Below are 12,988 nucleotides of genomic sequence, written 5' to 3'. Positions count from 1 at the left end.
AAAAACAAAAAAAAAATACTTACCTGGGGGTGTAAGGCCAAGAGAAGGAGAGTGGGAGCGTTGTGTGAGCTTTGGCCTCGTTTCGGGCCGTTTTCTGTGAGGCTGGCGTTGCTGGGTTCTGGTGAGCCCGGGGAGATAGAAAGGGGGTAGTGGAGAGAAGTGCCGCGATGTTCGGAGTCTATTTTAGGCCCATTTGTGAGCCGACGAGGCCGTTGTTTTTGGGAGACCCGGGAACGATTAAGCACGTCCCCGGGTTTAGCAGGGTGAACCGGGCCTTCCTGGTGCTACGGGCATATTTTGGGCCCGAAAAGGAAGCCGGCCGGGAGGGCGAAGAGAACGCCAGAGGAGAGAGGCGTCATTGAGTTTGGGGCCGATTTTGGTTGGGCGCATAGACCCGAAACAGGAGCGGGCAGGAGGAGGAGCAAGGAGGTAGAGCGGAGGACGTCGGAGGGTGCGCGCACGCGCGCAAACTGTTTTTTTTTTTGGGAGCTGCGGCGAGGCCTAGAAGCCTGGGCCTCGATTTAAAACCGGAGCTCCAGCGTTTTTGCGGTTTTCGGCCTGTATTTTTATTTTGGACTCCGTTTTGAGACAAGGACCAGTGGGACCGAAATGGATGGCAATCTACACTTGTGGAGAAAATCAGGAACAAGGTAAGGGGTCGTTTGGCCCGAAGTTCTTATTGGTTGATTTTTAAATTATATAAATAGCGTTTTTAATTTTTAAAAATTCAGGGAATTTTGTGATTTAAATTTTGTTTGCATATTCGTGATCGGGGAATTTTTCTGGATTTTTTGGGTGGGTTAGTTTTTAAATTTAAATATTTTTAGGGGGTATTTTAGAGGGGGTAGGTTTAGAAGGGGTTAATTAAGTGTTAAATTAATTTATTCGACATAGTGGGTTAAGGGAGAGAGGTGTTTGAATTTTTAAAGTGGATTTTGGAATTTTTGTGCTTTTTAAAGGGGTGTTAGAGGGATAAGTGTGAGGACGGACGTTAAAGGGGGTTATTTTTGAATTTTAAAAACAGGGTTTGATTGGGAATGCGGGGTTTTAGGTGAGAGGAAAATTTGGTGCATTTTGAAGTATAAACAGTAGGTATTTTTGGTATTTTTATCATTTTTCCATAGGTTTTAATGGTATTTTTTTTTAATTAAAATGGGGTTAGAGCAGCGCTGGCCAGAATTCCATGGTCAGCTGAAAAAAAATGGAATGGAGAGGGAGGCTTGGGATTGGCCAGAAGGGGATTGGAACCCCAAGCTTGGTCAGGTTACCGGGGTGACGGGGCTTGAAGGCAGTTGGCAGAGCGAGTTGGTCAGCTGAAGGGAGCGGATGCATGTAGCAGAGTGAGAGTGAGAAATTAGGATTTATGGGTTAAAAAGGTGATATAAGTGAGCAGTTTGAGTGATAGGTGGTGAGTTGTGCTTAGAGGGGGGAATAAGGCATGGTGAGAGGAAGTTTTGGGAGTAATTAAATTGAGTTAAGGGTGTTCAAATAATTGAGGGGGTCTCGGGGGGGGGGGGGTCAGAGTTTAAATTTAATTAAGGGGTAATTGGAGAGATTGAAAGAAAAGAAAGGGAAGTGTTTTAAATGGTTACCACTTTGCAAAAGTACTGGTTTGAACTGTATGGTGTGTGTGGAATGTTGATGTATGTCTGCAAGACTGGGAGTCTGCAGGAATGCAAAGCTGCCAAACACTTTTAATGAGTGCAGGGATCAAATAAAGTACAGAATAGGCCAAAAGAGAGAGGGAAATTTTAATTTATTTTATTTGAATTAGAGAAGTTGGCCACAGTTTACTCCATGTCCCAGAGCAGCGGAAAGAAGTAAGGAGGAAGGGTTTTGCTTCCATTTGTTTAAATTAAGTGGAAGGTGTAGGAAGAAGCTCAAGCACGGGATGCGAAACAGCGAGATTTCCGGATGACATCAAGAGCTCCAACGCAAGAAAGAACATGCATGAAGGAAGAAAAAGCAGCTAAGTGACTTGAGTGGCATTTAAAAAAAAAAACTGGGAAAGCACTGCAAGGACAAAGCAATTTTTTTAGACACAACGAAAAAGTAGAGTAGGGGAAAAGGGGGAAAAAAAAAACTTACCTTGATCCAGAGTGAAGGTTGCAGGTACCTGAAAAATAAGAAAAAGAAAGAAAACCACAAAGAATCAAATTCTTTTTACTATAACAGGGAAAAGGTGACATGTATATGTAAAATAAATTAGTAATTGTTGTGGGTACTTTTCTGATAGGAGAGTTTTCTTGTGTTCAGGTCTAGGAAAAAAAAACCAGAACACAAGGGTTATTTCGGACAGGTTGAATGTTGAGTTATTTCACAGTAAATGGTTATTTAATTGTTACAAGACATTTATTTGTAATTTACTCATTTTGAATGAAACCAAGTTAATTAAAATTGTTATCTTGTTTAAAAAGAAAATCAAACTGACTGGTTAATTTGTCTTTTACAGAATCTGGGAAAGAATTCTAAAACTAGTTAAATTTTCCTCTCCCGCCTTTTGAAGGCGGGAGACGTGGTTTGTTTATCCTGCATCACTCCCGGAGTTCTGTAGTGCATCTCAGTGACTGGCCCGACTACTATCACCTGGTCCTGAGAGGCACTCCAGTTTTCATCCGGAATTCCGGGGGTGCATGACAGAATCTACACATTCCTGTCAGGTCAGCCCATTGGTGTTTTCTCTGCTTTGCTGTCTTGGGGGTTGACATTTTCAGTTTTGCGCTGTGTGTTTTGGATTGGCCACTGCTCCATGGACTTTTTCAAAAGTTATAGTAGTAGTGGCAGCCGAATTCCGTGAGGAAGTATTCTGTTCCACCCATATCTCAACAATTGGCTGAACCGAGCGAAATCTCGGTTTCAGAGATTTCAGAAATCTCCCTGCTCAGGAGAGGGTCACCTGAGTGGTCTACATTCTCCAGCATTGGTTGGATGATAAATTTGGCCAAGAGTCAGCTGGTGTATCTCAGAGCCTCGTTTTATCCGGGTGTCTGTTTCGACATGAAAGTGGGCAGAGTGTTTCTTCCTCAAGACAGGATTGTCAAGCTTCAGTATCGGACTCAGTCTTCTGGTGCTTGCGGCACCACAGACCAAGGATTATCTACAGGTTCTCGGGTCCATGGTGATGATTCTGGAAGTGGTACAGTGGGCCAGAGTACATATGTGCCCTCTCCAGCGAGCGTTGTTGTTGCATTGGTCCCCTCAGCGCCACGATCTTGAGATGTTCTTCCCCTTTAGAGAGCGATGAGGCACAGTTTGGCTTGGCGGCTTAATTTGGTCAGTCTCCAGCAAGGCATGAGCTTGGAGGCTCTAGACTGGATGTTGTGGATGACAGATGCAAGCCTGACATGCTGGAGAGCTCATTGCCTGGGCCAAGTGGTGCAAGGGCAATAGAGCCTTTCGTCCAGTCCTACATAGGAAGGCAGTGAGGATGCTCCTCCAACAATATCACGGCAGTGGCCTGTGTCAATTGACAGGGCAGAATGTGGAGTGTGCAAGTAGTGCGGGAGGCTGAATTGCTCTCCTGGACGGAGTCCCATATCTGGGATCTCTTGGCGGCACATGTGTCAAGTGTAGAAAATGTTCAGGCAGTCTTTCTCAGCCTCACCACCATAGACCCGGCAGAGTGGAGTCTCTATCCTGTGACCTCCACTCGCATAGTGGGTGTTTTGTTGGGGGGGAGGGGGCGCTTCCGATCATGGATCTCAATTCAGCGGTGGCCAATGCACAGGTTCTGTGCTACTTCAGTCAGGGGCATTGATGCCCTTGGTTCAGCCTTGGCCAGCTTTGGGACTCCTCTGTGTTTTCCTCCAGCCATTGCTAAGCTGCGTATTACAGCGAATCAAGAGTCATACAGGTCTCATGGTCCTGGTGGCGCCGGATTGGAAAACAGGATACTGGGCTAGATGGGACCATTGTTCTGACCCAGTATGGCTACTCTTTTATGTTCTTATGATGTTTCTTTCTTTTCTGCCTAAGATGGTGTCCCTGTTCCATGTGAATCAGTCTGTTTCTTTTCCAGTGCTGGGGACCCGTCAGGGAACAAAGAGAAACGTTGACTAGCTTGGCTGGATTTACACCGTGTATTGAGTCCAAAAGACACACAGGCAAGCGGTCTACAAGATCCAAAACTGCAGCTGCTTGGGAAAGACAGCTCACTGCTTGTGAACCTTATTCTTTATGCTACACTGCGTTAACCACACAGGGAAAACATTGGACTGTTCCTGCTGGTTTCATGTTAAGCCCCTGATACAGCCCTTGAGAGGGCGAAACATGGCCATGTTGGGTGGTTAGAGGAAATTTTTTTATATGCTGATTTTTATGTATCTGCATTGAATACATTTTGTTTTGTTTTACCATGTGGGTCTGCTTTTCTTTTCTGCTGCCGTGTATTGAGTTACTTTCAAGTGACAGAAGAGCTCCACTGTTTGGATTGGTTGTTTGTCTTGTTAGGGGGCTGCAGGAAAGGGGAGGCAGCTTCCAAGGCGACATTGGCAAGGTAGATGAATCCAATTCTTCTGTGTACTTGCTCAAGGGATGACACGTTCCTTTAGGACTCTAGGCACATTCCACTCGGAGTGGCTGCCTCACAGGCAGAGGTGGCCTTGCTTCCACCTCAGGATATTTGCCAGGTGGCTGTTTGGTTGTCGTTGCATATGTTTATGTGGCATTATCGCCCAGATGTGTAGGCATGGCAGGAGGCAGTTTTCAGCACTGGGGGGTCTATCAGACCTGGGAGGGGGGGGAAGAATCCCGCCCATGAATGGTACTTCCCAAGCGTAAAGGTTGGACTGGTCTAGAAGAGCTAACCTGGAAGGAGAAGTTAGGGCTTGCTAATTTTCTTTCCTTTAAGCATTCCAGACCCTCCCCCCCCCCCCTGTAGTTGCTGGTTCAGGTGGTGTACGCCCTCATGGTCTGCAGTGTGTGGTGTTAGATCTAGTGGTGTATATACCGTATTTTTCGGACTATAAGACGCACCTAGGTTTTAGAGGAGGGAAATAGGAAAAAAAAATTCGGACTATAAGACGCACTTTTTCCTTCCTCTAAAACCTAGGTGCTCCGGTGCGTCTTGTCCGAATCCCTCCGAGTTCGGGATCGCCTTCCCTAGGGTTACCTCCCCTCCCCCCGGCCCTGTCACCACCTCTCCCCTTACTCACGCGATCTTCCCTGGTGGTCTAGTGACGGGGCAGGAATTCAATTCTCTGCGGCCATTTTGAATCTTGCCGAGACCGTCACAGGCAGCATACAGGAGGATGCAGAGCAGCGCGCTGGGCAGGAAAGAGGGGGCTCTTTCCTGCTCCGACGTCACTAGACCACCAGGGAGGATCGCGTGAGTAAGGGGAGAGGTCGTGACAGGGCCGGGGGGAGGGGAGGTACCCTAGGGAGGGCGATCCTGAACTTGGCGGGAGGGCGGGCGGCCTGCTAAATCTCTACCTTCGGACTATAAGACGCACCCCCCATTTTCCTCCCAAATTTGGGGGGAAAAAAGTGCGTCTTATAGTCCGAAAAATACAGTAGTTCTTTTCTGGTTGCTGAGGTTGTTTAAAAATAAAAAACCCAAAAGCAACGGAATGCTCACACAATACAGTTCTCGTACTGAGTTCTTGCTTAGCAGTGAAGCCAATCTATAGGCCTTTGATCTGGAGAACAGATGAGGGGGTTGTCATAGGTTTTACTGCTGCCTGGCAGTTGCACAGGAGTGCTATACTAGTCAAGAGTTTTGATGTTCTCAAGTCTCCATCTGCTGGTAGGCATGCATAACCCAAGTGTAAAGTCTGAAAGGTCTAAACTCTAAAGAAAATTTAGGAGGTGAGCCCTAATTTCTCTTTTTCAAAATTCATTGACTTAATCCGATTAATTATGAAGAATAATCATTTTCAGTTTAAACTTCATTGTAAATTTTACAGGCAATCTTATATCCTGCTAGAGGAATCTGCTGTTAAAATGCTATAGATAAAAACAAAAACCCATATAGGTCAATATTCAGCCAACAAGGTTGGCATGTGTTTTGTTTTTTATATCCCAACTGCAGCTGTCAAAATAAATAAATAAAATATTCAGCACCATTAGCCAGATAGTGTCCAGTGCTGAGTATCTGAATAAGGTGGTGAGCACCAGAATTTACCCAGGTAGTAACGATATTCAGTCTGCTGTTGGGTTAACTTAGGACACTCTTCCATCTATCATAGTAACATAGGGGTATGTTTACTAAGGTGTGCTAGCATTTTTAGCGCGCATTTAAAGTTAAGGCGCGTTAAACGCTAACGCGCCATACATTCCTATAGGCGTGTTAGCGTTTGACGCGAGTTGACCATTAATGCTTGTTAAAAATGCCAACATGCTAACATAGTAAGTGACGGCAGATAAAGACCTGAATGGTCCAGTCTGCCCAACTGTTACATTCATTCTCAATTCTAGATTAAATCAACAATGAATGTGATATTATATACTTGATCATAGTCTTTCTTTGTTGTTTCTGGGACAGAGATTGTAGAAGTCCTCCTGGCTCTCATGTTCCAACTACTGGAATTGCCATCAAAGCCTATCTGAATCCGTCTTGTCATTTTCGGTACACAGACTGTCTGCCTGGCACTGGCTGTGCGTTCCAAATTACTGAAGTTTCCATGTAAGCTCTCTACAGCCCATCCTAAACAAGATTGCTGTAGGCAGGACTCGGACCATTCAAGCAAGCGCAGCACTGGCTTTAGTTGATACAGCCAGAGTTGTAATCTAAGTACCACTTGACATACAAACACATACGCAGCCCTTTAAGTTTTTTTTTTTTTTTTATACCATTCATTTTCTAATTAGAGATCCTCTGTGTTCATCCCATGCCGTTTTGAATAGCGCCACTGTGGTTTTTTTTTTTCTTTTTTTTCTCCACCACCTCCTTTGGGAGGGCATTCCAGGCATCAACCACCCTCTCTGTGAAAAAGAATTTTCTGACATTACTCCTAAGTCTACCACCCCTCAACCTCAATTAATTTCCCTTAGTTTTACCATTTTCCTTCTCTGGAAAAGATTTGTTTCTATATTAATACCTTTCAAGTATTTAAACTTCTGTATCCTATCTCCCTGCCCCTCCTGTCCTCTAGTGTACACATATTCAGGTCTTCCAGTCTTTTGGTGCGGTCCCCTATCATAAGTTAATCTGGATTGCAGACTGAATATTGCTCTACCCACAAGTTCTGGCAGTGCCATGGTTCCACCCAAGCACTATGACAGCAGATAAAGACCATACAGCCTATCCAGTCTTCTCAACAACACAAACAGCTAAACTCTGTTATCCCCTCCTTTCCCTCAGATCTTCTATGCTTGTTCCATGTTTTCTTAAATTCAGATGCAGTCCATTTCCACCACCTCCCTTAGAAGGCTGTCCACATATCTAGCACCCTTTCTTAGTTCCTTAGATTACTCCTGATATAACTTTAGTGAACAATATGGGGGGGGGGGGGCAAGGAAATGAATGAATCTTGAGTGGCAGTGTGAATAAATTCATTCTTTGGAAGAGCAGCCAAGATTATGTAGTATTCATGGAAGCCTGCTCTTTCCTTTAGCTTTGCAGTTTCCCTCTGCTGTTGAAGCTGAACTCTTGCATACTGCTTATCATCCTCTTTCTTGTTCCCTCAAAGGTGATGCCCTTCTTGATGCTGGAGAATCTATGAAGCGATTGGCTGAAGTGAAGGACTCCTTGGATATTGAAGTCAAGCAGAATTTTATTGACCCCCTGCAGAACCTGTGTGACAAAGATCTGAAAGAGATTCAGGTACCCTGATATCAGTGGGTGTTTGACATTGTAGGGTTTGTGTTTTTTGGTTAAGCCTTTACTTGCTTCCAGAAACATTTTTATTCCAGGTACAAAAATTGCCAAAATACTCAAGATTTCAGTAAGCATCAATGCATGAAGCATTTAAACTAATGGGAAGTTTGAGCAAAACGTAGATAAATATTATCAAAGCAGAAACTTAAGTTTTTTTGGTTGCAGGAGGAATTGGGCAGCCTGTCAGTGCAGTTTCCACTCTGTTATGCCCACAGCCCCCTTATACCTGTGACTCCACTGGCTTGTTTGGTGATGTCTCAAAGATGATGCTCCACTTCTTGGTGTAATTTACTTGTTGCCCAGTTGTGATTAACACATGAAGCAGAACTCTTGAGTTAGAGTTACGGAAATTCCATACTGCTGCTAGAGTACAGGGCACTGACCCATCTTCCCTCCGCTCTTGAAATTCACATCACTACTTTGCTCCAGTATGGATTTATTGATTTAGCTCACACCTTTCCAGTAATAGTACTGTGAGTTTCCTATTAATATTTTTTATGTAGTTGGGGGATAATGAGAAACAGAGGATCCTTATAGATTAACCTGCTTCATAGCATTGAGGAATCCAGGGCTTTGTTAGAGAGGCATCAATTTGCCAAAAAAGTCTTCTTGATGGATGTGTATGTTTGTCCCCACATTTCTGCTTGTATAAGTACATGAACACTGGACTATTCTGGTCATTTATCTGCTGCCGTTCTTGTATCTAACAGTAGCAGCCTACTATTGCTGTATTTGTATGTTCACGTGTCTCAGGTTCTATAGATGGGTGTGAAAGATGAAACTGCTGCATTTTGATCTTTTGTACCCACTCCTCTTCCTTCAGCATCACCTGAAGAAGCTAGAGGGCCGGCGTCTGGACTTTGACTATAAGAAAAAACGGCAAGGCAAGATTCCAGATGAGGAGTTGCGCCAGGCCATGGAAAAATTTGAGGAGTCCAAAGAGGTGGCAGAGACCAGCATGCACAACCTGCTGGAGACGGATGTAAGGGCCCTGGCACGTCATATGCTACTTGGGGCCTGAAGTGTTCTTCATGTCACTGAACAGATGCTTCATATGTTTATGTGCCTCTCTTTGTGCAATTCATATCTCTGGTCACTACCAAGTCTCTAGTCCTTGCACAGTTCCTTCACTGCTTCTCTTTCCCCTATCACCCACAAAGGACTTTCTTTACTGTTTCAAATGCTATACTAGGTTGATGGGTCTTGGGTATCCATCAGTTCCTGTGTTTCCTTAACTTTCTCTTCAGAAGCTCTGAGTATGCATAGTGTTTGTTCTCCGAGGACAAGAGGAGAATCTATTTCCACAAGTAGGGTGACGCTGACCCACGTCGCCCAGTTTGGGACTTATGAAAAGCATATGTAGAGCTTTGTGGAGCACGAGACATGCTCCACCTTGCATGTGCGACCGCCTTCCTGCCCACCGTGAGAACACAGTCTCCTCTGTTCTTTTTCTACTGTGGAGAGGGCGTGCGTTTTTTTATTTCATCTCCTCACATCGATCAGTCTAAAAGAGCTTTTTTTTTTTTTTTTTTTTGGTGCCTTTCGGCAGTTTTTTTTTTTTTCCCCCCCCGTCCTTAATTGTGTCCCCAGATGTGGAATCCCCTTCATTTGATTATTTTCCCTTATGTTTTTAGTTTATTTTGCCTGGTTTTAAGTTTCCTTCTTTTTTTGTCATCGTTTAGCCGCTTTTAGGCCTTGACTTTGGCCGGGATTATTTCCTTTCATTTTTTCCTGTGCCTTCCCCTTTTTCAGATAACATTGATTCATTTAATTTAGCCGAGGAAGTTTTTACTTCCATGTCCATGAAGATTCCCAGCAGCTTAAGCATTGTACCTGGTGCAATCAGAAGGGATGGACACCCATTCTTGGTGTCTTCAGTGTCTCTGACTCAACCATAGCCCCATTAGCTGTGTTCTCTGTCTACTAGACTCTTAGACACTGGGAGCAGTGAAGCATTGAGTGGGTCTCCATCTGCCTCGAGGCCCCCTAATGTGCAGGGCCCCCCGGGACCATCCCATCGTCTGACCGGACCCTGAGGCAACGTGTAGAGTCAATGTCATCCTTATCGGCACTGAGGAGCTTTGGTGACATGCTTCAGGCAAAGGCCAAGAAGCATAGTCATTGATGCCCTCAACACATGGTGCCCAGGAGCTCCGGGGTTTCGAGGGATTCTGCACCCAAGAAACGTCAATGCCGGGAGGACCGCTCTCCTCCATACAGTAGGTGCCAGTGCATCAGTCTCCCAGCAGCCAAGACCCAGTTCATGTATTGACCCCAGCAGTTCTGCAACCCGCACCTGAACCAGCATCCCAGCTTTTCCCAGTGTTGGCCCTCTGAGCGCATCTGGGCCTTGCTTCCTGAGCTGCTGGATGGTCTTATGTAACGGTGTGCATTGGCATCCGGGGGTGCTTGCTCCCTACCCTATCACCCTTTGCGCCCCCACTTGGCCCTCAGCCTGCTGTGCGGCCTCCAATGCCGCATGTGGCTCCAGTGTTGACTGCAACCCAAGCAGGCACACTCTCAACGTCGGTGGAGGAAGCTTTGCTGTAGTGAGGCGGGAATTGACTCCTCAAATCTGTTCCCAAGGACATGGCTCTGCCACATTGAGGCAGGTTCGGTCTCGTCACTCCCGTCAGGAGGTATTGTCTGACACCGAAAAAGAGCCTCGTGGAATTCAGAGGAGGATCCAAGGTACTTTTCCTCGGATGAGTCCGATGGAATTACCTCTGAACCCTCCCCTCCACCTGAAGTAAGAAAGTCTTCTCCGGAGAAACTTTCATTCCCTTCTTTTGTCAAGGAAATGGCTGATGCCATTCCATTTCCTTTAGAAGTGGAGGTCGAGCCCAGGGACAAGATGCCTGATAGTCTGGATTACACTTCTCCTAGGGAGGCTGTGACTGTCCCTCTCCATGAGGTACTCCAGGAAGTCCTCGTTAGGAACTGGGAGTCCTCTCTGTCGGTTTTGACAAGCCTCAGTTGCCTTACAGTTTCACGGTGGTGGAATCTGCTCTCAAAAGAACCAGGAGTTCCAGGGACTATGCCGCATAAGTGTTGCCATAATGGGACAGACCGAAGGTCCGTCAAGCCCAGTATCCTGTTTCCAACAGTGGGCCAATCCAAGTCACAACTACCTAGCAAGATCTCAAAAAAGTACAATACATTCTCCGAGGACAATCAGGCTGCTTGTTCTCACATGTGGGTCGACGTCTGCATCGTCCCAAGGAACTGGCATTTTGCAAGCAAAATAGTAAAGTTTTGCCAGAGTCTTCCGGCGCGTGAGCTCGTGTGCTCAGTTTTCTTTTTCTCCACTTTGAGGTGCAGCAGGTTCCTATCTGCGCTCCTCATTGCGGCCCGGGAAAGAGTTTTCGTTGACAAAAAAAAAAAAAGTTCCTGTAGTTTTTCTTCCTTGTTTTCCCTTATTCTAAGTTTTCTTTGTTTTTTGAAGCCCGCGTGGCTGGGTTCTTCCCTTTTTGTGCCTTTTTTTCTTTTAGGCACAATCGCGTCCTTTGATCTCACTGAGGCTGTTTTTCCTCCCATGTCATCGAAGACACCCAGCGGCTTCAAACGTTGTACCCGGGGCAACCGGACCATCTCAGGTACTGATACGCGTGGTGTATCCAGTGCCTTGGGCCCGACCATAGCCCAGCCACTTGTAGTCTGTGTCTTCATATGAAGAAATGGACTCAAGTGTCTCGACAATCCCAACGAGAAAAGCTTTTTGGGGCTTGATCCGGTCCTTCGACGTTGGTATCGACATCGGCACATAGGTTGGCGTCGGTGTCGACATCGAGGGAGGCATCGACGTCGGGAGTGGAGGTAATGGCTGCTGAGAGACCCAAGTCGCGCTGGGAGCAGTGAGGCATCGAGTGGGTCTCCACCTGTCTTGAGGCCTCCTGCTGTGCAGGCCCCCCGGGACCGGCCTTCATCGGACCCAATCCCGAGGAGGCGTGAGGATTCCACATCCTCATCGGTACCGAGGAGTTTCAATGATGGGCGTCGAGCGAAGGCGAAGAAGCACTGTCATCTCCTATGACACCGTCGAGAAACTTGGCACCAGAGGAGGGTGGGCACCAAGAGGACCGCTCCCCCTCTATATAGGAGGTGCTGATGCGTCTGTCTCCTAGCAGCCCGATACCTGCTCCCGAGCCTCAACAGGTTCTGCCACCAGTTGTTCCACCGACCCCGCAGCCTTCTCCGGTGGTAGCTCTCGACGAGCACATCTGGGCCCTGCTTCCAGAGCTTTTGGAAGGACTGCTGCGCCAGTCTGCTTTGGTGTTGGGGGCGCGTGCACCTTCCGTACCATCTACTACAGCAGCGTCTGGCCCTTCACCTGCAGTGAGGTCCCCGTTTTCTGTGCTGCTTGCGGCATCTGTGTTGGCGGCCACCCAGGTCGACTCCCCTTCGACGTCGGTGGCGGAAGCTTCGCTGCAGTCCGGGCGAGCATCGACCTCTCGACATTGACGTCTATCCTCGGCGTTGAGGCAGGCTCAGTCTCAGAGTGCCCTCAGAAAGATCTTATCTGATACTGAAGAGGAGCGTTCGTGGGAGTCAGAGGAAGATCCCAGGTACTTTTCTTCTGACGAGTTCTATGGGATTCCCTCTGAACCTTCCCCTCCACCAGAAAGGAGACAATCTCCCCCGGAGAGTCTGTCTTTTACATCCTTTGTCCGGGAAATGGTTACGGCTATTCCTTTTCTTGTGGAAGTTGAGGATGAGCCCAGGGCTGAGATGCTCAAGGTCCTGGACTATCCTCCACCTATGGAGGCTGTGACATCTCCTCTACATAAAGTACTGAAGGAGGTCCTTATGCGGAACTGGTCGTACCCTCTGTCTGGCCCCGTGATCCCCAAGAAAGCTGATTCCCAGTATCGGATCCACGGTGAACTTGGGTTGATGAGGTCCCAGTTATCCCACAATTCCATGATGGTGGACTCCGCCTCTGTGCCCCCAGACAAAGAAGCTAGGACCTTGTACTCTTTTGGGAGGAAAACATATCAGGCCGCTATGCTCACCGCCCGAATTCAGTCATATCAGCTCTTCACGAGCGTCCACTTACGGAACTTGGTGAGGCAGCTGTCCAGCTTGGTTGATGCACTCCCTCCGGTGCAGGCCGAGCCTTTTTGCCAGGTGGTCAGGCAGCAGAAGGTGTGTCAAATTCCTGGCCAGTGGCAC

General features: G+C 46.9%; 1 protein-coding gene across 2 annotated transcripts in view; it reads left to right on the top strand.

Moving 5' to 3' along the window:
• The window catches only part of SH3GL1 (SH3 domain containing GRB2 like 1, endophilin A2), a 168,706-nt gene that overhangs the window by 70,007 nt on the left and 85,711 nt on the right, over nucleotides 1-12,988 (top strand). For both annotated transcript variants that reach the window (XM_030217344.1, XM_030217343.1), the window contains exons 5-6: nucleotides 7,629-7,762; nucleotides 8,640-8,798. In XM_030217344.1, the coding sequence (XP_030073204.1) occupies nucleotides 7,629-7,762; nucleotides 8,640-8,798 (293 nt within the window). The remainder of the gene's footprint in view (nucleotides 1-7,628; nucleotides 7,763-8,639; nucleotides 8,799-12,988) is intronic.

Source organism: Microcaecilia unicolor, chromosome 11 (assembly GCF_901765095.1).
Source record: "Microcaecilia unicolor chromosome 11, aMicUni1.1, whole genome shotgun sequence".
Classification (NCBI taxonomy): domain Eukaryota; kingdom Metazoa; phylum Chordata; class Amphibia; order Gymnophiona; family Siphonopidae; genus Microcaecilia; species Microcaecilia unicolor.
Note: the sequence above shows the minus strand (reverse complement) of the source record. Positions and strands in the feature narration are given on the sequence as shown.